Below are 24974 nucleotides of genomic sequence, written 5' to 3'. Positions count from 1 at the left end.
GCAGCTCCAATTAGACCCCTAGCCCAGGAACTTCTATACACTACAGGTGCAGCTTTACAAAGAAAAAAAAAAAGTAGAGGGTTACTCTAATTGACATATAAGGTTCCCATATGACTATGCACAGTCAAAGAATTCTAAGCATTTATGATGGCTTTGAAGGCACTGTGAACTTCCTAATTTGGAAATTTAAAAAAAAATTTTAAATGATATATGGACTAAAAAAGAATCAGAATGGACATTAGAGAATTCTTAAAACCAAATGAGAGTGAAGATAATACACATCCAAATGTGTAGATAGTGCTAAATGGTACCTCGAGAGACATCTACAGACTTAAATGCTTATCTTCTAAAAGAAGATTAAGAATGGATGAGCCAGGCATCCAACTTCAGAGTTAGACAATGACAACAGAGTAACTTCACAGGAAGTAGTTGGCAGAAAATAATAAAGAGCAGGAATTCATAAATTAGAAAACAAAGATATAACAGCATTAACAAAACCAAGAGCAGTAAAAGACATGAATTATTTTAACACCAGTGAATAAAATAAGAAAGAAGTGAAAATAAATGTTAGAGATGAAAAGAGAAACACACCTGCAGAGAGCAGAGATTTGAAGAACGATGAGGGGACTCTATGAGCTGGGAAAGCCTCCGTGAGGGAAGGCGTCCGGTGTTGGACTCAACAACCCCTTGGCACCAAACACTGTTTCCTCACAGGTGGGGGTGGCAAGGCCTGGGTGGGGAGGCCCCACACACCCATGGTCATGGCAATTAGCCAGGTGCTTCCAGGTATCCAATGGGCCCAAAGCAATGGGCCTCCAAAGCAAGCTCTTGACCCAGCTCCTGCCAAGAACACTGGCAGGTTGACACTGGCAAAGAGAGGGCAGCTGAGGGCCTGCCCAGGCCTGGCACAGGCTGGACTCACTTTCAGTTTCCTACCAGCGCCTCTTGTAAGCCTCAAATTCCAGTCATCATCAGAAGAGTTATCCCTCCACAGGGAAGGAAGAGGTTTGTTTGCATTTTTTGTTCTTTTCCAGACAATTTAGTAACAGTTTGTAGTGGGCACACAGAAAAAAAAAAATGCAGTCCATTAACTCTTTGGGGGAACAAAATTAGTAATACACATTTTAGGATTACTGTGATAAAAACAGTTAAAGCCAAAGAGTTTAAAGAGATATGCTTCAGTTATCTAGAAAATTCCACTCTCAAAAAACCCTCCATTAAACATGCCTCCCCCAAAGCCATCTTCATCTCTGTTCACAGTGAGTTTTGCTTCAGGATCACCATATACTTGGCTTCTGGCTTCTGCAAGTCCCCATAACTTCTGAACTCTCAGCCACCAAGGACCTTTGTCCCCTGAAGTTTTTGTTAATGTGTATCACATCCATAGTTTTAAAAATTAAATAATACAATAATCCCTCTCTCCCTTTACTCTCCCCTTCCCCCACTCTGCAGAGAACTCCTATCACTCTTGTTACTTTGGGCTCCTTTGGTAGTTCCTTCCACCTGTCTCCTGCATCCTCTTGCTTTTACCTCTTGATAGGTCTTTTTTTTTTTTTTTTTTTTTTTTTTTTTTTTCCACACCCATGGCATGTAGACGTTCCCAGGCCAGGAAATGAACCTACACCACAGCTGTAACCAGAGCCACAGCAGTGTCAACACCAGATCCTGAACCCATTGAGCTGTGAGGGAACACCAATAGGCCTATTTTTTTATTCTTCCACAGCAGGGCTCCACTGTTGGCTTCCTATTGTGACACGTAAGTGTCCAGTTCATGTCCATCCTCCCCCAACTCCCCCTCCCAAAAGGATCAGGTCACTATTCGTAACTCCTGTTGACAGTATTGACTTGCTTGATCCAACATGTCTTGCTCCATCCAATAGACAGTATCTCCCATCTCCCCACCGTGTAAGATGGGAATGTATTAGCCTCCTGGGCTGGCAAAGGAAGGAAGCAGCAGGTTGGCCCTGCCCCTCACCTGTGTCCTGTTTCTACAGTCTGTTCCCAGTCCTGCCGGGCCAAAAACAGCTGCATCTTTAGGACCAAGGCGGGCAGGAAGCTCCCCGAGGTGACAGTGATTTGATTCACCACCTCCAGGGCCCCCGAGTAGTTCTGCAGCATCATGAAGTACTTTGCCTGTGGAAAGCCAATGAGAAGAGCCCCGTCAGTAACCACAAAGGATGGGGGTGGGGTGTCAGTGTCCCTACCAAGACGGGAACCATCATCCAGAGTGACAAATCAGGGTCCACAGAGGTCTTGGGTTCCTGGACAGGCAAGGCAGGGGCTCCAAGAACCAGCTGAGCCCTGAGCAGGCCTGGGATAGAGCATGGTCATGGGGGCGGGGCACCCCTCCGGGGGGAAGCTGGGGTTGCCGGGAACTTTCCAATTCCACAAATGGCCCAGCATTTCCCATTCACTTTGCTGCAGTTCATCACTGAAAACTGCTCACTAGGGCCAGTGCAGCAACGAGGAGTCAGTTAGGACTTCAGGTAACCCCTTCCTCCAGAGCAAGGCTGTGTGCTTTTTCTCTGTCAAGGCCCATGGGGCTGGGGTCATGGCCTCTGCAGCCAGCCAGCCAGCAGGCTCTCCTGGGTGAGTCACGACACAGATACTAGTGGGGCAGAGGGCAGTGCTCCCAAAAGGCTTGAAATTGGACTCTGAAAGGATGGCTTCAGCCTACAGTAAACCTCCATTAAGAGACTTAATAAAAACAAGAGGAGGATTATTTGAAATAAAGATTCAAGCATAAATGTGTTCACTGTAGCACTCTTTTAAGAGTACAACCAAAAACAATCTCAACATTGGAGTTCCCACTGTGGCTCAGTGGAAACGAATCTGACGAGCATCCATGAGGACGCAGGTTCGGTCCCTGACCTCACTCAGTGGGTTAAGGATCCAGCATTGCCGTGATCTGTGGTGTAGTTTGCAGACATGGCACCGATCCCGCATTGCCATGGCTGTGGTGTAGGCTGGCAGCTGTAGCTCTGATTCGACCCCTAGCCTGGGGAACCTCCATATGCTGTGGATATGGCCCTAAAAAGACAAAAATTAAAAAATAAAAACAATAAAAACAATCTCAACATCCAAACAATAAGAGGCAGGCTTGGCAAATTACACTAGGCCCGCACAATAGGGGCCTGGCTTTATGTAGATGTTCGTAATGACAAGTGCGTATGACAATACCTCATATGAAGAGAAATAAACCAAACAGTAAGATGCCCTATGATTACAACTACATGAAATAACCACACTATCTTCCACCCCATTGTGGGTGCTGTGTGTTACCACCTTCAGGGCCAGGGGAGGTGGCCACTGACAGGTCCTGGGGCAGCCTCCCTCCTGGGGTCCCCAGTAGCTGCAAGGGGCAGCCTGGTACCAAGTCATAGCCCTCCCTGAGGGCAGCCTACAGCCAGCATCTTGTCAGTGAGGGGTCAGTGAAGGGCCATCCCAGCTCCACAATTCTAAGCAGAGCTGGCTGAGGCCTTTGCTGGGGATGCTTCACAGCCCCAACTCTCTCTTCACCCAGTCCTGCTTCTTTCACTTTCCCCCCAAGTGTCAGTCCCAAAGGCACAACCTGCTTAACCTCCTGCAGGATAACCACATGGCCTTTGCTCTGTAGAAAACCACCTCAGGCATTCCCTGAACCAATGCAGAAGAAAGATTATAAGACACTGTCCTAAAATGTTAACATGGGTTGCTTGGGGGTGGGAGGGTTAAGGATGCTAGGGTGTTTTTGGTCCTTTTAGGGCCACATTCACAGTATATGGAGATTACCAGACTAGGGGTCAATTTAAGCTGTAGCCACCAGACTTTGCAGCAGCCACAGCCACAGCAATGCCAGATTCAAGCCACATCTGTGGGCCCATGCCATAGCTTATGGCAATACCAGATTCTTTATCCCACTGAGGAAGGCCAGGGATTGAACCCACATCCTCATGAGTACTAGTCGGGTTCTTAACCTACTGAGGCAAAACAGGAACTCCTAAGGATGCCGTTTTAGTTAACCTTTTGACTTATTTTTATTTTTTTATTTTTTATTTTTAGAGCCACACCCACAGCATATGGAGGTTCCCAGGCTAGAGGTCAAATTGGAGCTGTAGCCACCAGCCTACACCACAGCTACAGCAACACAGGATCCAGCCCACATCTACAACCTACACCACTCATGGCAACACAGGATTCTTAATCCACTGAGCGAGGCCAGGGATTGAACCCAAATCCTCATGGATACTAGCTGGATTTGCTTCCACTGTGCCACAACAGGAACTCCCCTTTGACTTTTTTTAGACTTTTTTTTTAAGGCCGCACCTGCGGTATATGGAGGTTTCCAGGCTAGAGGTAGAATCGGATCTGTAGTCTGCTGGCCTACACCACAGCCACAGCAATGCCAGATCCAACCCACATCTGTGACCTACACCATAGCTCACAGCAATATGCAGATCCTTAGCCCACTGAGCAACGCCAGGGATCGAACCCGTGTCCTCATGGATACTAGTCAGATTCGTTTCTGCTGAGCCACGATGGGAACTCTGACTTTTTTTTTAATGAGAACGTACTCATTTTATAAGCTAGGTGTACATCATGACTATATACAAAATCAATCAGTAACAGGACCTAGTATACATATTAGGGAAATCTATTCAATACACTGAAAAAGAATATATATATATGCATATGTAATGTAAGGCTGATTCACTTTGCTGTATACCTGAAACTAAAACAATATTTTAAGTCAACTATATGCCAATAAAATTTATTAAAAAAAATGAGGGGGCGTTTCCATCATGGCGCAGTGGAAATGAATCCGATTAGGAACCATGAAGTTGCAGGTTCGATCCCTGGCCTCCCTCAGTGGGTTAAGGATCTGGCATTGCTGTGGGCTGTGGTGTAGGTCACAGATGTGGCTTGGATCCCGAGGTGCTGTGGCTGTGGCATAGGCCGGCAGCTACAGCTCCAATTTGACCCCTAGCCTGGGAACCTCCATATGGTGTGGCCCTAAAAAAAAAGACAAAAAAAGTCAAAAAAAAAAAAGGAGTTTCCATCATGGCTCAGGGGAAACGAATCTGACTAGTATCCATGAGGACTCAGGTTTGATTCCTGGCTTCACACAGTGGGTTAAAGATCCGATGTTGCCCTGAGCTGTGGTGTAGGTTGCAGACATGGCTCGGACCTGGCATTTCTGTGGCTGCGGTGTAGGCACAGCCAGCAGCTGCAGGTCTGATTGGATCCCTAGCCTAAGAACTTCCATATGCTGCAGGTACAGCCAAAAAAAAAAAAGAAAAAAGAAAGAAAGAAAAAAAGGAGTTCCCGCTGTGGCACAGTAGGTTAAGAATCTGACTGCAGCAGCTTGGTCACTGTGGAGGTGTGGGTTTGATCCCTGGGCCAGCACAGTGGGTTAAAGGATCTGGCGTTGCTGCAGCTGTGGCATAGGTCACAGCTGTGGCTCAGATTCAATCTCTGGCCTGGTAACTTCCATATGCTGAGTGTGCAGCCATAAAAGAAAGAAGGAGAGGAAGAAAGAAGGAAAGAAAGGAAAGAGGGAAGGAAGGAGGGGAGGGAGAGAGAAAAAAAGGAAAGGTGTATAAAAACAAGAGAACAAGAGGATGGTTTTTCTCACATAGACTGATTCAATAAGGATCAGATCAGAAAAAAGGAATAATTGAAATTAAGATCAGAAAAATACAAAGTACATAATATCCCCCCTCTCTTATGGCCAGCTAAGTGAAATTAACAGATGAGATGAGAAGGTGTGAAAGAAGGATGCAGAGAAAAGGGGCAGTGGGTGAAACCGAGAGGTAAAGAGAGAAAGCCCGCCAGAGCCCAGGGCGCCCAGCCCCCGAGAAAACATGTCGCAGGAGATGGAAGCAGACTGGGCAGGAAGCAGGGAGCACCAGGGCCACTCCATGACCCTGACCATCTCCAGGCCTCGGCTCCTCACCCACCAGGTGGGAGGCCTGGAGACTAAGGTCCCCGGGTGGGGACACTCCTGCTTCCCCCACTTCCCCCGCTACTGCCTACCTTTCCCATCAGCCCCAGGACATCTTTCGTGTCCTGCATGCCTTGCTCCAGGTACTTGATGGACTTCTTCACCGTGTGGGGCTTGTCTGAGCTCAGGTCCACCCAGCCTCTGAGCATGCAGCCCTGGCATGAGAACAAGGAGAAAGATGAAGTCCTTGGGCCTGCATCGCCTCCACCCAGCCTGCCTCTCCTGCCTCACGTCTCCACTCCTCAAGGCCTTGCAGGCACCACTGCTCCCAGATCCCAGGGTAGCCCTACTCTTTCCCAGCCAGGTTTTCATACCTACTGTTTCTTCCCCAGGAATGCCCTGGTGCAGGAGCCCCCAAACTGGATCCCTTCACCTGATTATCCATCACCAGTCTTTATCTATTTTTTTTAGTTTTTAGGGCTGCATCCTCCCTTGGCATATGGAAGTTCCGAGGCTAGGGGTCCAATCAGAGTTGTAGATGCTGGCCTATGTCACTGCCACAGCAATACGGGATCAAGATACATCTGTGATTTTCACCACAGCTCACAGCAATGCCAGATCCTTAACCCATTTATTGAGGTCAGGGATCGAACTTAGTCAGGTTCGTTACTGCTGAGCCACGATAGGAACTCCCACCACCAGTCTTTAAAACTCAGACTGGGAGGCTCCTCCTATAGCAGACCTTCCTTGACCTCCAGGCTGGGGTGGGGCCTGCCCCTTGACTCTTGCCCCTTAAGGAGCTGCTGCCACCTGTCTTGTCATTGCCTGTTTACTTTATACTGGGGTGAGGGCTCCAGGGCAGGGACACTCCTGCTCCCTCTCCTCCTGAAACCAGCATAGGACCTGGGCTGGACCAGAAGCCAGGAGTGCCCTCTGAGTGGGTGAGCAGCCATTCCCAGCTCACAGGCCTGGCTGGCTTCTCTCCAGCCTCCCCTCCCTACACCTCCTTCACCCCCCCCCCACCCCCACTGCTCCCAGTAGGTGTAGCAGACCAGTCCTGGGAGGTACGATCAGAGGGGCACTTGGATCTGCTCCGAATGATCCCTCATGGCCTAGAGCATGTTTCTCAATTCTTTTCAGTATTACCTTCCTAAGGAGTCTTTTAGGACATTTTCCCCCAATCATTCCCCCCTGCCCCGAAATGTTAATATCACAGATATACCATCTAACTTTTGTGAACTATGTGTGCCTCTGCGTTTTATATACAAACAGCAAGAATTTTTCACTCCCTCCTCCAAGAACCGATTTTCACTCCGTTGGGTGCCCTGCTGAGATGCACAGCCTAGACTGAGGCTTCAAATTCTACCAGATGTACAGTTCTATGGCACATGAGCTCCACTGCGTGTGAATCCACAGCATGTGAGATCTGCCCTGTGATGCACCATGGACACACAGTGGATCACTGCAAAGAGGGAACATAGGCCCAGTGCAGCCAGCTCATCTTATTTTTCAGAACTAGGAAATCTGGACTTTTAGATAAAAAAAAATTTTTTTTTCTTTTTGTCTTTTTATAGCTGCACCCACAGCATATGGAGGTTCCCAGGCGAGGCGTCAAGTTAGAGCTGTAGCTGCCGGCCTACACCACAGCCACAGCAACACCAGATCCCAGCCGCGTCTGTGACCTACACCACAGCTCACGGCAACGCCGGATCCTTAAATCATTGAATGAGCCAGGAGTCGAAACCACATCCTCATGGATTCTCGTCGGGTTCCTTAACCACTGAGCCACGATGAGAACTCCATAAAAAATCTTCTGATTTTTAAATGTCGGCAACTAATTCAAGATTTAAAAAATATATAGTGCAGGCTATAAAACACTTATCTGCAGATGGGACTCCATGGAAAAATGCCAATGTATACTTGGCTAAACCTGAGCCAACGTGATGTGGGCCCTGTTGGTGTCTGTGTGTGGTCCTCTGCCAGCACCAGGGCCCTCTGTGGGAGTAAGGGCCACCCTTCACAATGTCTTTGGATGCTGCTTTCTTTGGCTATTGACCCCACGATGCCCATGGCGGGTACCTCTCTGGAGCTGCTGGAAACCTTCAACAGGCGATCAGTGTATTCCTTGGCCTTGTCATGGCAGCCTATGAGCCAGAGGAAGAGGCCGGCATGGTACAGTGCAGTGCCGCTGGCTGTCTTGCGGATTTCCTTCAGGCTACTCTCAAGCTCCTGAATCGCCTCTCGGTCTGGGAATCCGAGAGAGGAGGAAGAGAACAAGTTAGGATGCGGAGGTCTTTCTGGTCCTGTAGGGGACACTGAGGACCCAGGGGACTGCCCCCGCACACTCTGGGCTCCCTCAACACATGGAGCCGACTACATGACAGTCGAGGGTCTGGGAACCAGCAACACTGGCTCCCGTGATGCCATGGGAGCTGCCCAGGCCTGGACTTGGGTTTGAGGTTTGAGATTTATTTTTTTCTCCTCTGTGCCCAGCACTTTGTTGTGCAGACGATTCCAACCTCAACTCCCCATCTCTACAATCCATTCTGGGTAGGGAAACAGCAGTGTGTACACGGTATCTCGGAATCGCTCCCTGACTTTAGAGAGGTGGAGATTAAGGGTAGAACTGTTTATACTGGCTTGGTTTTTCTTGATAGGATCTTGGCAAAAGAAAACAGGGTATCTCCCCAGCTCTTGGGTTCTGGAAGGAGGATTCCTCCCACTGTCATGCTCTCTGCCTGTGGCTCCCATTCAATTGTGTATTGGATCTTCTTTGAGGTCTCCAGGGGGAGGGGACCGGCAGCCAGTTATCACCAGCCAAGGGGATCTGCAGTCACAGGTGCACACACCTCTTGCAGCAGCCTGCAAGGGGCTATGTCTCTGGAGTGGGGCTCCTTTCCCCCGCTAGGCCATGCCAAGCTGAGCACAGCTTCACTCACCGATGGTTTCACAGCACTTGTGAGCATAAATGAGGGCCATGGTGGAGCACAGGGACACGTCTGGGTGATTCCGGATGCTCTCCAGGCTGCTGATGGCATCCTGGATGCGCTCTGCAAAGACAGCCCACATGGTTATGCCCTGGGCTCCATGCTCAGAGGGTAGGCGGCTCCATGGCAGACATACACTTGACCCAAGTCTTGGTACCATCTGACCCAAGGTTGGACTAACTGGTCCAAAAGTTCCCTAATAGCACAAGTTCCCTGAAGGCTGAAGCTTTCTGAAAGGGTTGCTGGCACCATGGCCCAGGAAGCCAGGGGATTGAGGGCTTGGAGCTGAGAGATGTATGTACGTGTAAGCGCTCACAGGGATACTTGTGGGTGGGTTCTGAAGAAGGACCCCTGGGAAGTTCCAACTAGCTGTTCAGAGCCACCAATTATATTTATTTTTTTGTGTCCACAGACTTTGACCATGGGCAGCTCAGCAGGCCCCTGGCCCAGGACCACTTTCCGAATGTCAGTGAGTCAGCACCTGCATCGGCCCCACTCCTCTCCCTGATCCTGTCCCATAACTGCCTGTGCCCACACCTATCACTTCTTCCCTTTCCTGCACTACCAGCTCTCAGCTTCCAAGCCTGGAATTGGTTCAATAATCATGCAGTCACCTCTCCACCCACTCCTTTTACAGACAGAGAAACCGAGGTGTAGAGCAGGGGTAGTGAGCTCTCTGAGGTCTCAAAAGTCAACTAGATATGGATTACACAGCCTTCTGCGGATGAACCTGGGACTCTAGTCACTGCGTATAAGACTGTTTCCATGGGAATATGACTGGGGTAGAAGTAGGCATCCAGGTGGAGCCAGCGCACCAGTGCGCTGTTGACAAGTTGACGAATTGACAAGTCCTTACCTTCCATGAGGACTCCATAGGCTTTAAAGAACTGCAGCACGGGATCATTGTTGAATTTTTCCAGGCCCACAGCTGCAGCCTGCTGCATGTGGCGGAAATACCTTTCTTGGCAGTAGTAAATGATTCCAGCCTATGAGAAGGAAGACACAGGTGCAACAGCCCCAGTTCTTTCTGTCTCTGTTCTAACCCACTGCCTCCTCTATTCCCTTCTCCCTCTCCATTTCTGTAAAGAGAAGAGAAAGACTATTCAGGCCTTATCCTGTTCCTTCTCAGCCCTAGGAACAGCTCCATATATTTTCCCTGGGAAGAAGTTTGGAGATATTTGTTTTGGAATTAACCACAGATTCTGGTTCAAATGTGATAGAGAATTCAATTTAGGTTTTGCCTTAGGAATGGAATAAGGGGGAAGAGAGAGGACTGATAATAAGAATCATGACACCAATAGAGTAACAAGTTACTGTGAGCTAACCACCTGTTGGGAAGTATATCAAGGGCTTTACCCATTATCTTATGCATTATCCTCTCCCTATCCTTCACAGTTAAGGAAGCCAAAGCCCAGGGAAGCTGTGGCTTGACAAAGGTCGCACAATAATAGGGGCTGAAATTTCAAAGTGAAGTCTCACTTCCCCTAAGGTTTGTGGGGGTTGGGGTTGGGGATAGATGTGGTTGGATTGTATACAGCCTTGTGGGCCATATGAAAGAGCGCAGACATCATCCTGAGGGTAAGAGGAAGCAGCTGGAATGGTTTTAAGCACAGAGGAGTGGAGGGAAAGTATTCAGATGGTTGCTGTGTGTGTGTGTGTTGGGGCTGTTGTTGTTGGTGGTAGTGGTGGTAGGGGTACTGCTGGTGAAGAGAGCTGAAGCAAGGAAACCAGTTGGGAGGGGACAGTCGTAGGTGCCTGGAGGGGAGATGGTGGTGATCCTGGGCTAGGAGATAAAAAGTGGATGATTTCAGGAGATAGTTAGGAGCTGACAGTTCCTGCCCATACACAGAATCTGGAGATGAGTATGGGGAAGAATAATAGCTGGGGGATCAAATGGTGGTGACATCCACTGGGGTGAAGGACACAAGAGGCACAGGCAGGGGGAGGGGAGATAATGGCAAGGTGATGGAGATAGCTTTTTACACTTTAGTTTGGAGGAGCTCGGGGATAGGACTGGGTGGGGATGATAATGAGGGGCTCAAAGTACACAGAGAACCCTAGAGAGGATCCGCTCGCCACGGAAAGAGACAAGAAGGGACCATGACCGCCTGAAGAGGCTGAGGACAGTGAAATATGGGTAGGGGGGATGGTAAGAGCGGTCATAGAAGTGACAGGAGAGATGCAAGGCGCGGGGGATCACCGGGCCAAGGGTGGAGAGTCCTGGGTGGGAGTGCCGGGACCACGCACCATAAGAGAGGAGTCATTGTTGCTCATCTCCAGGCGCCCACGGCTCCGAGTCCGGGCCTGGGGGTGCCTTGCGAAGCTGGATTCTCAAATCAGGGTCCAGGACACACCTCTCTGGGCCGGAAGTCGGAGGCGCGCGCGTCCTTGGAAACAGAGCTGCCGGCCGCTTGCTAGGGGCGTCAGAGTCGGGTGGGCGTGGCCACTCACCCACGTGACAGGCGCTGCTAATCGAGCGCGGAGAGGGCGACTCCGCGCAAGTGACGCCTAAGTCGGCCTCCAGGGTGGGCTCCGCGATTCTGGACACCCGCGCGGGAGCCAACTGTGACTATGGGCCTGGGCGCCAGCGCCGAGCAGCCCGTGGGCGGCACTGAGGGCTTCCACCTGCACGGGGTGAGTCGCCCCCGCGGCGCTGGTGAACTTGGAGCAGCGCCTACAGCTACCCCCCGGACGCCCGATCGCCGGCCCGGGGGCTGCAGTGACCGGGTCCCGGCTCTATTGTGGCTGCCCGGGGGAGGATGGTGTCCCTTTCCGGTGGGAGCCGCCGGCGAGAAGCGACCCCGCGGCCTTCCTGGGCCCCAGCCGGTCTGCGGCCGCGGTCCGCTCGGCGCCAGCCCCGAGTGCCAACTCTGCAGGAAGCGGGAGCGTTTCCTGGTCGGGTCAGGCCGCCCCGAAATGGCATTTCTGGCGGGTGAAAAGTGAGTGCACCAGGTCCGTACGGGACGCATTTGTGCACTTGGGTCACATTTATGATCGCCTGCTGTGCACCTCACTCTGTGCTAGGCCTGGACAGAGAGCCAGCAACGCTGAGGCCCCGGCGATCCCCGTCCTTGGAACCAGGGGATCTGGGTAACCTAGTGGACGCCAACTTCCAGGGAGCACGCCAGCGCGCATCTCGTCTGTGGTGGGATCGAAGGGCTTACGGGGGGTTGAGGACCAGTGAGAATCAGCCAGGAAAAGTGGGAGCGGGAGAGCCAAGAGAATGTGGCAGAGGGCTTGGGGAGAGTTTGCAGCAGGGGTAGGGTTCCCAGGTGGAACTTTGCAAAGAAGCGGGGTAAGGCCACGGCTGAGAATGTGCCCTCGGTGTGGCCCCAAAGGGGCCAGGATGAGCAGTCCTGGGGAAAGTAGAGATGGGTTGGGTTTTTAGAGTCTGAAGGTGAGGAGGGGGGCCCGAAGCCAGATGGAGATTTGGGGTGTTTTGTACAGCGGAGAAGGAGGGGTTGTAACAGAGTTGACAAAGGCAGGAGGGTCTCTGCCTTCACCCTTGTGTGCTGTTGATGACTGCAGAGATGGGGGTAAGCAAGCCAGCTTGTCAGTTTGGTAGTGGCTGTTGAGTGGTCTCTTTATTGTTATGGGAGATTCTGTTAACAACTATGAGGTTAGGGGGCGGGGGTTAAAGGAGGGGTTTCCTAAAAGGAAAGCCAGGACAGGCACCTGCCTGGAAAGGTCTATAGTGAAATGCCGGCAGCCAGAAGAGTCTTCCAACAGGTTTGATGGAAGGCAAATTGAGAATATTGACAAGGAAAGGGGACAATGGTAAGAGCGAGGACAGGAAGGGCCTACTGGAAAGGGACAGAGTAGAGAGTGAGGAATTGGAGATCTTCCTTCACAAAAGTTTTTTTGTTTCATACGTGTAACTTTATTTAAAATTGTTTCAATTGAGGTATAGTTGATATACAATATTATATGTGTGCGCAATATAGTGGTTCACAATTTTTAAAAGTTATACTTCATTTATAGTTATTATAAAATATTGGTTATATTCCCTGTGCTGTATAATATATCCTTATAGCCAAAACAGTGATTTTTGAGCACGTGCTCTGTGGCAGGTAGAATTCTAGGCACCAAAGATAAAGCAATGAACAAAACAGACTTCGTCCCTATTCTCATGGAGCTTACATTTGGATGCTGGCAGGGAGAGGAGGGACACAGACAAGAAATAGAAATATATGGTAGGTGGTGATCCTTGCTAGGGAGAAAAAGAAATAGGATAAGCAGATGCAGAATGAAGAGTGGATGCCGTTTTAGATGGGTCAAGAAAGGCCTCTGATCAAGTAACATTTGAACAGACACCTCGCAAGGAAGTGAAGTGTGGACAATACCGATATTTGGGGGGAGAGCATTGTGGGCATAGGGGGGCCCTGAGGTGGGATTGTGTTTGTGCTTGAGGAGAAGCAAGGAGTTGGGGCTGGTGTGCTTGGATGGTGTGGCCTGTGTAAGGAAAGTGGTAATGGAGAGGCCAGGTTGTGTGGGGCCTTGCATGTTGTATTGAGGGTTTCGGATTTTGTTCTAGATGTGGTGCCATCAGGAGGTTTTAAATGGAGGTGTGACATTAACTATTTAACGTTTTGAAAACCGAAGAGCAAGTGTGCTGCCTTCTCTGCATTTGGGGGTTCCCACTGTGTGCCAGGCACAGCGAAGTCGCTGCCTTCAGCAAGCTCACAGCAGTGGAGGATTCACCAGGAAATGTTGCAGGGCAGCGGGCAGGAGCGGGCTGTGAGTCGGATTTCCTGAGGTCAGACTGTTGTTGAATAACAGAGCTTTTCCTCCCCTGTCAGTTGGGGTTGGTGAGAGGGTTAAATGGGGGAAGCCAGTGGTGCAGTGCCCTGGTGCCCAGCCAACCCTCAGGAGGTGGAAGCTGCCATCATTGTTAACCGCATTAGGTGCCCTGATGGGAGATGTGGGGTGGGGGAGCATTATGAAAGCCGCACGCATCATGGGACTACGGGGTCAGGTATGACAGGAGCCCCCAGGGAGAGCCAGACAGAGGGCGGCACTAGTTTCGGGACTGTGGGTGCAGTGGGCAGCGGTGTGCATGGTTTATGCTGTGGAGCCATGGTGAGCCATATCAAGGCCCAGAGCAAGGGCAATGGAACACAGCCAGACCAAGGACAAGGCCACAGGAGCGGGGAGGTGGGGGTGCTGGGTGGGCTGGGAGAGGGCTGGGCCTGTGCCCTGGGGCCTGAGTCTCTGAGCCTCAACATTGAGAGTAGAAGGCAACTGGTCTCTGAGCAGGGTTTTTAATTGATGGAGGTGGAGTGGCCCAGCACAGGGAGGAGCCGCTCCCTGCCACCTCTCCCTCATTAACTGTCCTCTGATTCCCTAGATACCTGGTCCCAGCTTTCCCCTGAAGGGCTGGAGACAAGCTCCAAGCAGCTGCCCTCTGGGCCAGGCCAACTAGGGCTGGGATTGGTATCTGGCCTCACCCTCAGTGAGCAGCTTCTGGAGGTGGAAGGAGGGGGTCTCTTGGTGCCATGGCCAGGAGGGAGTCCTGATTCCAAGGGCAAATTGGCTTTGATCCAAAGCCTCAGTGGTGAGCTCTCCTTCAAGGAGACTCTGAGGACTGAAGGGGCTGATGGGTGGCAGAAGCCACAGGGCCCTCCCTTCAAGGAGGCACCCAGAACCTGAGGCCAGATGAGCCCTGTGCCTTGTGTGCTGGGGCTTGTGAGGGCATCGAGCTCTAACAGCCAAAGGCCTGAGGGTGTGGGGCCCACCTTCTGTCCAGACCTGGGATAAAGGCTGCATTGTTTGAGCAGCCCTGTGAATGGGGCCTTTGAGATGGATCGCCACCATGGCTGCAAGCCTGGTTTATTGTGCTTTTGGAGACATTAGATGGTGAAGGGGTGACATGTTGCTGCCCATCAGACTCCCTAGCTTAGACTCATTCTGGGTCCTGGGGTCCGCTCTCCTCAGCCACCCCTCCTCAACAGCTCTCATCTTCTGTGGGACTGAGCTTGGATCTGTCACCACAGGGTCTGGGGCCTTCCCCACTCCGTCTTTCTAGGCATAGCCCTGGCTCCATCCATCCTGGGACATCTAAACTGCAGTGCACATCTAAACCTTTCTGGTAAACCCTTCTGGCTTTCCAGCCTTCCAGCCCAGTGCTTAGGGGTAGCATCCCCATGGGTTTGCACCACCCTGTTCTCATGTGGCCTATTGGTAGTTCCCAGAGATACTTGTGAGGTATCTCTGCAAGTGTGGTCTCTGGATCATGATCAGGAAAGAGTCATTTTCTAAAAGAGGAAAATGTGTGCCCTGGAAGATAGCAAGAGAGGATGGAGTGAATCTTGGCCATGCCTGTGTGTGGCCTGCCTGGAACAGTTCATATGGCCACACACGTCCGTATGTGTCTTCACTGGGACATGGGGAGTGGTGATGGTGTCTAGAACTGAGGGCGGGGGGGTTTCTGGGAAAGGCCAGAGTCAGCACAGTGACCGTGGCTTCTGCTGGCACAGGTACAGGAGAACTCCCCAGCCCAGCGGGCAGGCCTGGAGCCCTACTTTGACTTCATCATCACCATTGGGCACTCGCGGCTGGTGAGGCCCCCCTACTTTGCTTGTATGTGTGTGGGTGTGTGTCCCGCTGTCTCACAGGGGCCCCCAGCCCTGCTTCTTTCTCCCTTTTCTGCTGGAGGGAGGCTGAGCTCCATCTCCCCTTCTTCCAGGGCAGCACTGGGCCTGGATGGGGGCCCTGCCTGGAGGTGAGCCCTCAAGGGTGGGCTGGAGGCAGGTGGCCTTCTGGTGCTGGCTGCAAGGCCTAAGGGGCCTGCCCAGAGGGGCTTGAGAACTGAGGGCTCTTAGAAGGGGTGGCTCAGAGTGAGCAGTGCTGTAGTGCTCTGGCCACAGAGGGCTCTTTGCTTACTTTGTTGTATTTTCCAGTGGGTGGGGGCCGGAGGGAGGAAGGTTTAGCAGGGCTTGGGGATGCCGGGGTCATTGTGGCCCAGCCCTGACCTGTGGTCCTGAGCCGAGCCACTGCCCCGGCCCAGCCCTGCGGGGGCAGCTGGCCACCAAAGCCCTCGCCCCATGTCAGATTCAGACTTGTCTGGGGGCCCCTGGCTGGGTGTGTGTGGTGGGTCCCAGGAATCAGCCCCGCTGCCCCCGCAGAACAAGGAGAATGACACGCTCAAGGCCCTGCTGAAGGCCAATGTGGAGAAGCCGGTGAAGCTGGAAGTGTTCAACATGAAGACCATGAAGGTGCGAGAGGTGGAAGTGGTGCCCAGCAACATGTGGGGCGGCCAGGGCCTGCTGGGAGCCAGTGTGCGCTTCTGCAGCTTCCGCAGGGCCAGCGAGCATGTGTGGCATGTACTGGTGAGTGGGGGCGGGGCATGCGGGAACTGGGGTGGGGGGGTACAGGGGGTGGGGGGGACCCTTGGGAGAAGCCAGCAGCCAATGGGTCTATTAGAGAGTTCCGAGGGCAGGGTGTGGGCTCCCCCACTCCAGTGTCCTGGAGAGGGCAACTCCTTGTTACCCGAACAGTGCCCTGTGACTTGGACAGTTTCCCTCTAGACCTTGGTTTCTTCTTTGGAGAGGTGGGGGTGCCATCTACTGGAAGGGTGGTTGTACTGCCAGGATGCTGCTGCTTAAGTCTTTATCGTAGTGTCTTATCTGGTATACTCTATATCAGTAGTGTGTGTTTTTGGCAGGACCCCTGAGAGCACCTTTGGGTGCTGGGCTGATGCCTGGATCTGAACTTTAATGAGTCACCATGACTGGGTTGTCACAGATGTTTGTGTCTGTTCGCAAACACACATGTACACGGGACATGCACCTTTATTCATGGTGCCCAAGTTCTCAAAGGCTCAGTTCTATAGCTTGGTAGATGGAGGGCGCCTTGAGCTGGAAATTGGCTGATCTGATTTCTAGCCCCCTCTATGGCTCACTGGCTTCCTGGGGGAGTCTTCTCAGCCTTTTTAGCCTGCCTCAATTTGTCCATGAGTGCAATGGGGGTAGTGATACAAATCCTCTGTGTCTCCCTGGGAGACTGGGAGATTGATGGAGCTTTCCAAAGAAAGGCAATCCTTGTACCCGCTTCTCACCATTTTCATCTCCGACACCCCGTCCCCTTGCAAGGATCTTCAGCTGTATGCCTGCAGCAGTAACAGCAATGTAGTTGGGCACTTGCTATGGGCCCAGGTGTGGTTTTTCATCCTCTACAAATTTTTAAATTGAGGAGTAGTTGATTTACAATATTATGTTAGTTTCAGGTATACAGCAAAGTGTTTTATATATATATATATATATAATATTTTATTTTTTTGTCTTTTTGCCATTTCTAGGGCTGCTTCTGTGGCATATGGAGGTTCCCAGGCTAGGGGTTAAATCAGAGCTGTAGCCGCTAGCCTACGCCAGGGCCACAGCAACTTGGGATCTGAGCCGCATCTGCAACCTACACCACAGCTCACGGCAACGCTGGATCCTTAACCCACTGAGCAAGGCCAGGGATCAAACCCGCAACCACATGGTTCCTAGTCGGATTCGTTAACCACTGAGCCACAACAGGAACTCCTGATATTTTATAATATATATATTTATATTTCAGATTCTTTTCCACTGTAAGTTATCACAAGATATTGAATGTAGTTCCCTGTGCTAGACAGTAAATCCTTGTCATTTATTAAGTTTATCTGTAGTGGTGTGTACATATATAATTTTTTAAATCTTCTCAGCAACGCTATGAGTAAATATTATGTATCCCACTTTTAATTGTGGGAAAACTGAAGCCAAGGGGTTAAGTGTCCACAGCACCCAGGTTAACAGCTTGTTGAGGGTGGGGTTGGAACCAGGTCAGATGTGGGAGCTCAGTGCCCTGAGCCCTGCTCGGTGCTGTCCTCTGCTGGGCACCCTGTGGACCCAGGGGAATCAAGGGCTGGGTTGAGAGAGTCCTGGCTTGTGGTGCTGGCCTGGGGACAGACAGATGTCCTACTTACCAACTGGAGAGGCAATTCCTCCCCCCCACCCGCCCCAGTAGTAAGGCTGATAATTGGATGGTCCATGATTCTTTCCTCAGGATGTGGAACCCTCTTCGCCTGCCTCCCTTGCTGGCCTGTGCCCCTACACGGACTACGTGGTTGGCTCAGACCAGATCCTCCAGGAGGTGAGGAACCCTTGGTCTGCCCCACCTCCCCGGCCCATGGAGGGGTATGGAGAGATGGGTGCTGCCCATGAGAAGCGTCTTGTTCGGTGAGGCTTCCCGCCCGGACGCCGGGAGCAGGACTCAGGCGCTGTGTGTCTGTCATAGTCGGAGGACTTCTTCTCACTCATCGAGTCCCACGAGGGGAAGCCCTTGAAGCTGATGGTTTATAATTCGGAGTCCGACTCCTGCCGGGAGGTGACTGTCACTCCCAATGCAGCCTGGGGTGGAGAGGGCAGGTACTTCCTGGGGTTGGAGGGCTACAGGGTGGGGCCGTGGGGGGGCCTGGCCAGCGGGCATGGACTTGGAGTCCCACAGTGGGGATGGAGGGTTGGGCCCTGGGCCCAGGGGTCCTGAGGCTGACTATTGGTCTGGGAGTCCACCTCACTGCTGATAGGTGGGGGTGGCAGGGATACAAAGGGCTGTGGGACAGTCCCTGGAATGTTTTTGGCTTTTCGCAGTCTGGGCTGTGGTATTGGCTATGGGTATCTGCACCGAATCCCAACCCAACCCCCAAGTCACCACAAGAAGCCACTTGGTGTCCCGCCACCTAGCACCCCACCACCTGGTACCCCACCACCTGGTACCCTGCTGCCTGGACCCAACCCCCAGGACTCTCCTGTCCCTCCTGGCCTGGAGACAGGCTCAAGGCAGGGTGACTATGTGGAGGTATGTGGGGAGCACCTGCCAGCTGGGGGGAGGGGCAACTTCATGTGGGCAGAGGGTCCTGCAGCTGGAGACAGAGGAGACTGTGAGCTGTCCTCACTGGGCCCTGTTGGTGGAACCCTTGGAGAGCCACCTGCTTAAGGGACCCAGTGAAACCTACTTTGGTTCTTCTGCTGCTTGGGTCTGGAGGCGAGGGTAGTGATGAGGCACTGGCTGTCATTTTCACTTCAGAAGTAGGGAACTGAGGCACAGGGGTGGGCGGAGCCTCATTTTGTGCCTCTGTGAAGCTGTGGTCAAGTTGGGCCAGGGGCTGGGTGTCTGAGGACTGAGAATCTGGTCAGGTCTGCAGGGAACCTGCCTTCAAGGCTGTTGAGCAGGTCTTCTGAGTGCCTTGGGGCTAGTGCCTAGGGTCTGCGCAACATGGGGGCACTTGGGGACTGCTTTCCAGGCAAGGACTTTTCCTGTGGATCACAGATAGGGCCCTGCCAAGTGGGCCCCTGGGGCTGCTTGGCAAAGCAGGGAAGGCACCCGTAGCCATGACCACACCACATGGGAGGCCGGCTGGTCTCCTCTTGCCTAACTTCACATCCGCTATAGAGGAAGCAGCAGATCCCCAAAGCTGTTTGCTCCTTCCAGCTGAGCGGTGCTCTTGGGCATGGGCTGGGGGTTAGGGTGGACTACACTGTCCCAACTCTTCCCACCCCCCACCCCCCCAACCCATTCTTCTTTTGCCCTGGCCACCTCCAGGCCCTGTTGCAGGCACCTGGCTCCTTCCCAGAGGAACAGCTTCCTGGGCCTGAGAGTCCTGACCACAGCACTTCAGGCCTTGGCGACTTTCCCTGTTCCATGGAGATTCCTCTCCAGCCTCCGCCCCCACTGCAGCGAGTCATGGACCCAGGTATTGAGCAGGCCAAGAGGAAGCTAAAGGCCTACAAGCCCTGTGCTGGTGTGGGCCCTGGGCAGACTGGCTGAGCCTTCCTAGCTCATATCCACCAAGATGGTTCAGATGATCTGATCAGCGTACTGATGGAGAGATTGCTGTCCAGACAAGAAAGGTAGCCTGTCCAAGGTCACACAGCACACTGGGCACAGAGCAGCGTCTGTGCCCTTGCCACTGGACTATTACCATGATACCTAACCCCAGACCCCTTTCTTTCCTCAGAAACTGGCAATAGGGTACCTCTGGGGTTGTCTGGGGACATCACTATGGACTCAGATTAGTCTCTGGCTGGGCCAGATGCCCCAGGAACAGAGCAGAGTAAGCCCAGGGAGTTGGCCTTCCAGCTGTTGGTCTGTGCTGGCAAAGAACAGTACCCCTTCCCCTAGGCTTCCTGGACGTGTCTGGCATCTCCCTCTTGGACAGCAGCAATGCCAGTGTCTGGCCCAACCTGCCCTCCTCCACGGAGCTGACCTCCACGGAGCTGACCTCTACAGCGGTCTCAGCCTCAGGGCCAGAGGACATCTGCTCTAGTGGCAGTTCTCATGAGCGTGGTGGTGAGTGGCCAATGCCTTCAGAAAAGGCCCTCAGGTTGTGGGGAAGGTGACCTTTAGTTTCTCTGCTGGGTTAGAAGCTTGCCTGAGGGTGGAAAGCAGCCACTTCAAGGCGTTGGTACACTAGCTTTCCCATCTCCCACCACCTCGGGGGGATGGGATTTGGGTGGGAGTGGGGCGGGGGGGTCAGTGGGGTTACTGCCCCAGGCCACCCAGGCCCCAGTTCTGTGAACCTCCTCAGCCTCACCCTTTGTGTTTCAGGTGAGGCCACATGGTCTGGGTCAGAGTTTGAGGTCTCCTTCCCAGACAGCCCAGGCACCCAGGCCCAGCCGGACCACCTGCCTCAGCTGACACTTCCTGATAGCCTCACCTCAGCAGCCTCACCAGAAGACGGGCTGTCTGCCGAGCTGCTCGAAGCTCAGGCTGAGGAGGAGCCAGCAAGCACAGAGAGCCCAGATTTTGGGGCAGAGGCCGAGAGGGCAGCGAGCCAGGCCCAGCCCTCCACCCCCAAATAACACCCTGGGCTATGTCAAGGCCCTTTGATGGCATTTCACGAGGCCCAGGAATGGGGAAGCAGCTCAGGCCACACCCTGTGGCCCAGCTGCCTGTGTTATGCTTCCTAGGCTGCACCTCCAAGTGCTGTGCAGGGGAGGGTTTTGTGTCCACTCAGACCCTACTGGTCTCTAAGAGATGACCTCCCAGCACTCATTCTGCCTGATGGTCCTGGCTTTGAGGAATTGGGCTCTTGTTTGAGAATCTCAAACAGGTACTTCTGTGGTGGTAGGGGGCTGGGAGCAGCGCCCAGAATAAGTATGTTTTCCAGGAGCTGGGGTAGGAGAGAAAAGGATTCTTTGCTGCTTGGGTGGCGCATGGCACCTCAGTGGATAGAGTAAGAGGAGGCCATGGGCCTTGGGCAAGGGTATCATTTGGCCCTCAGATCTATTTCTTGCTCCTCCTCTGGTCACTATAGCTGCACAGGAGGTAGCAGGGTCCAAGCACCATTAGGTGTGAAGATGGGGTGACAGAGGAAGGGGTTGGTGTGGAGTGTTTGCCTCATTCCTCTGTGGGGCTTGCCTTGATTCTTCCTGCACAGCTCAGACAGCCCTATTTATAATGGAAGCCCCTCTAAGCCTTGGGGACTCCTACCACCCCAACTACTGTCTCACTCTGCTACACTACACAGGTGGCTCAGGCTGACCACATATGCCAGTCATGGTTGGAGGAGAGGCAGTGAACTTGCCCACCTCTCCTGAGGGAGGAGGGTTGGGAATTCTAAGCCCTTCAGCAAAGACTCACCTACCCTTGGACCACGATGCTTCTTCTCTTCTACACCCCACAGATATTAGTGCCCCTAGTTGTGACTCCTGTCAGCATATAGACTTTTACAACCATCTCTTCTAAACACACGAGTCATCCAACCAGCCTCAGTGGTAAATAAAAGCTACAAATTTAAGTTCACCATCCTAAGCAAACTCTCAAAGCTGGTCCTCCTGACTGGATCTCTTTACACACAGTTCCCACCCCAAAGGGGAATGAGGGGCCTAGATAAGAGTAAGGGCCCTTCTTTCTCATAGTGTGGGAGGGGGCTGTGCTCCTCACCTCCAGGGCGTTGAGGGGCTAAGACTAGGTTGGGTCTTCTCTTCTGCCTGGTTCCTTCAAGAAGAGGGCTCCCTCCAGGGAAGGCCCCTCATCACTTCAAGGCCTCTCTTCTTTGGCTAGAGTCCCCCACCTTCCCACAGCCCTTGCAGCCTCTGGCCTGGCTTTCCAGCCTAAGCCCAGTTGAAAATCCCACTTTCACCACTTGCTTTGGAATGTCTGCACTTATAGGGAACCGTTGCTCAGAGGACTGCTCGGAGTGGGGGAGGGGGGCCCACAGAGACCAAGTATATGGAGGGAGGGCCCCAAATTAGTAAACATTTCATGTTTCTAGCACCGTGACTGCTTTTAAAAAGCAAGCCTTTGTCAGGTCTACCAGAGCAGCTGATAAGCCTGCAGAACAGGGAGGCATTGTGTCCAAAGCCAATGCCAGAGCCTGGTTCCTAAATTGTCTGGGAGCCCAGTATCCGCCTACAGGAATCTAGGAAGTAGAACAGAATCACCATGGGCCTGTTCTGAGACCAGCTTCCCTTCACTATAGCCTGGCAGTCTGACCTGGAGTCACCCTCAACCAAGGGACCTGGTTTTCCCTTCCTCGTTGTTACACCCCCCCCCTAAACTGGGGAGGTTAAAATGGGTATCAATGCTAATTATTTCCAGGGTAAACACAAAACCAGAAGTTTCTTACTTTCTCTGTAGCCTGCTATGAAGGAAAATGACAAGTGAAAAAAATAAATGTGTACTACACTTTGAAATATTTTAACTAAAGCCTTTATTCTATACAACTGTGAAATACAGATTTTTACCCTTTTGGCATTGCAGACTGTCAAAATTTCTGGAAACTATTACTGGTTTGACTGGAACAACAAAAAAAAACCACAACCATGCTGGGGGTCAGATCTATGACAGGAAGGGAGCGCAGTCACCCCTTGAGGCCTGGCACATAGGGCGGCACGGCTCAGTGAGACCCTCGTGCAAACACAACTGAGGGCTGGTAAATGAGTTTTTTTGTTTTTGTTTTTTTCCCGACATTAATTCACAACTATTGCTAAAAAATGTGCACCAAAAGCGCACTGTTGTATTCAACAGATAGAAAGGATTTTTTAAAAAAGAAGCCGGTTGCTCTCTGTGTAAGGGAGAAAGATTCATCGGAAAACGTGGCATGTCTTTGCTCACTTCTTCAAAGTGCTGGAAGCAATGACCAGTCCACTTTCCAAAGGAGGCTGACTAGCAGTGAGGGAACCCTGTCTGTACAGTTGTGCGGATCAGAATATCTCGGATAGTAAGTCTGGACCCAGGCCCCATCAGCTGCTTCCAGCTGAACCTGTGAAGATGTAGAAAAGAAAAAAACCTTCCCAACCCCTCCCCAGTCCCTGCTGTTGGGGGTACAGGCCACACACAAACTGGGGAGGCAACTAGACTGGAATAAATTGCCCTCTGAAGGCACTTGTGCTTCTGGCTTCATACAGGAGGCTTGTCTTAACAGAGTTTTATGGGGAGTGGGCTACTGTTCTATTCTGAATACAAATGACCTTGGGGAGAATCAAAGTATTTTTTTCTGCCAAAAGTTGAAGTGTTTATCCCCAATAAGTTATATTCTGTACAAGATCCAAATGATTCTATGAAAGCTTTAGATTGTTAGAAAGAACAGTGAAAAGAAATCTGGATACAAGTACAACAACAACACAAACTGCATATAAAACTGGAAAAACAAACATATACTTTCAGAACATGAATATCAAATTAACTCACTATGATACCCTTTCGCTCTGACACCATAAATATTAGGTAGCATTTAAATGAAGTTAAAATCTCACCATGGTCTTAAGTTTTGATGGTGTCATGCTGCTAATCCGGAGCTAGAACCTGTGGTGTCACCTGGCTTTGCCCATAAATATAACAACACAGTGGAGGAAGGAGTAAGAGAGCTGGGCCTCCCTGTGGCCGCCGCCCAGTCCAGGCACCATTGGGGCAGCATTGCTGGGCACAGGCTGGGCATGTTCTAGGCTGGCAGTCCAAGTGCTATGATCCAGCACCTGGAATTTCAATAGATCTTCCTACAAGAACACATCTGAGATCAATATTAAAAACAAGCCCAACAATAATCATTTATTATGAAATGGGCTGGCCCTCGAATTGTGCAGTAGCAAATTCCTATTCAAAATAACTGTCTTAAATGGTGAAGACAACTTGTTTTTGTTTTTTGGTTTTTTTTTTAATGACAAACTTGGCAAAAGCCTTCATAGGTACTGCATGAATGGAATGTACTCTTAGAAAAGCTACAGAGTGTGTGGATTTGGAGTTGAAACACAGTTGACAGATGTGGCCCTACCAATGTGTCTCTAACAAGTGCTAACAGATCAAGATAAGGTCCTTTGAAACAAAAGGAGGAAGCAAAGTCTGCACTGGCCTGTCGTCAGTCCTCTGTACATCTCACAAGACATAGCTTGGGGCTCTTCTGCTCTGCACGCAGCTTTCCTGGGGATAGCTTAACCTACACATGGAGACTGGTTTCTATATTACATCTCGATTAGTCACTTCGATTGAAAGAGAATCTCAGTCCATACCAAATCGGCCGTTAGAAGTCGTGTTCCCGTTGGGGCTCAGTAGGCTTCCTAGGACTACTCTTGGGGCCATTAGAGGAAGGTCAGTAAATGAATACCCAGAAGCATTCGCCCCCTCTTCACGTGGACTTCTGACGATAATGGAGGGTGAGATCACCACCACTCTTCCATATGAAGTGTTTCACTGTTCGAAGGTCCATATTTGGATCCAACACCTGAATAGCAAAAAATAAGTACTAAAAAAGGTGTCTGAGGCTTTTATTACTAACTCTGGGACTTCCCTTGCCCACACACAAGATGTGCACCTCTATGGCTAGGCCAGACACACCATGTTCAGCCACTCCTCTGAAGAAATGCCGTGAGTGCATCTTCACTGATAACATCCCCATTGATGTGCCACCTACCTCCACTTCAGATCTTAAACTAAACACGGCAGAGGCTGCTCTGCAAATCGAGATGAGCATGTCTTTGCCAAGAAAAAAATGCCACCAGCACATCCAATTTGTCTGTGTGCATTTAAATCTCCATGTCTTTTCCCTGAAAACTGCTCCAAGGGTAAGTGAAGCTAAACAGCCTTCCAGGACAGACCTCACAAAT

At 51.5% G+C, this 24974-nt stretch overlaps 3 protein-coding genes across 21 annotated transcripts in view; 1 reads left to right on the top strand and 2 right to left on the bottom strand.

The window, feature by feature from the left end:
- Positions 1-11345, bottom strand: part of TTC21A (tetratricopeptide repeat domain 21A) — a 33159-nt gene extending 21814 nt beyond the window's left edge. For all 13 annotated transcript variants that reach the window (XR_014822760.1, XR_014822759.1, XR_014822757.1 and 10 more), the window contains exons 1-6: positions 11158-11345; positions 9767-9896; positions 8863-8973; positions 8003-8169; positions 6016-6138; positions 1976-2133 (exon numbers count right to left, since the gene is read on the bottom strand). Coding sequence is in view for 9 of the 13 variants with exons in the window: in XM_013981474.3 (XP_013836928.3) it covers positions 1976-2133; positions 6016-6138; positions 8003-8169; positions 8863-8973; positions 9767-9896; positions 11158-11184 (716 nt within the window). In the remaining 4 variants the exon portion in view is untranslated. The remainder of the gene's footprint in view (positions 1-1975; positions 2134-6015; positions 6139-8002; positions 8170-8862; positions 8974-9766; positions 9897-11157) is intronic.
- A 45-nt stretch (positions 11346-11390) lies between these two features.
- GORASP1 (golgi reassembly stacking protein 1) lies at positions 11391-22568 on the top strand. 5 transcript variants are annotated; one of them, XM_084987818.1, is made up of 10 exons: positions 11391-12055; positions 13445-13666; positions 15387-15467; positions 16035-16238; positions 17938-18024; positions 18169-18299; positions 18522-18729; positions 19474-19624; positions 20053-20220; positions 20479-22568. In XM_084987818.1, exons 4-10 carry the CDS (start codon positions 16110-16112, stop codon positions 20730-20732), a joined length of 1128 nt encoding a protein of 375 aa, XP_084843944.1. In that variant the 5' UTR covers positions 11391-12055; positions 13445-13666; positions 15387-15467; positions 16035-16109; the 3' UTR covers positions 20733-22568. The 5 variants fall into 5 exon arrangements, with proteins under 5 accessions (XP_084843944.1, XP_013836932.3, XP_003132169.3 ...); XM_013981478.3 differs by having other exon boundaries at positions 11391-12446; XM_003132121.5 differs by lacking the exon at positions 13445-13666 and having other exon boundaries at positions 11391-11544.
- WDR48 (WD repeat domain 48) overlaps positions 22569-24974 on the bottom strand; it is a 50829-nt gene continuing 48423 nt past the window's right edge. For all 3 annotated transcript variants that reach the window (XR_014822761.1, XM_084987815.1, XM_003132119.5), the window contains exon 19: positions 22569-24592. Coding sequence is in view for 2 of the 3 variants with exons in the window: in XM_084987815.1 (XP_084843941.1) it covers positions 24497-24592 (96 nt within the window). In the remaining variant the exon portion in view is untranslated. The remainder of the gene's footprint in view (positions 24593-24974) is intronic.

Source organism: Sus scrofa, chromosome 13, assembly GCF_054392235.1.
Source record: "Sus scrofa isolate SSC_HxYL_T2T_F1_AM1 chromosome 13, Sscrofa_HxYL_maternal_Yorkshire_Landrace_v2.0, whole genome shotgun sequence".
In the NCBI taxonomy this organism is placed as follows: Eukaryota; Metazoa; Chordata; class Mammalia; order Artiodactyla; family Suidae; genus Sus; species Sus scrofa.
Note: the sequence above shows the minus strand (reverse complement) of the source record. Positions and strands in the feature narration are given on the sequence as shown.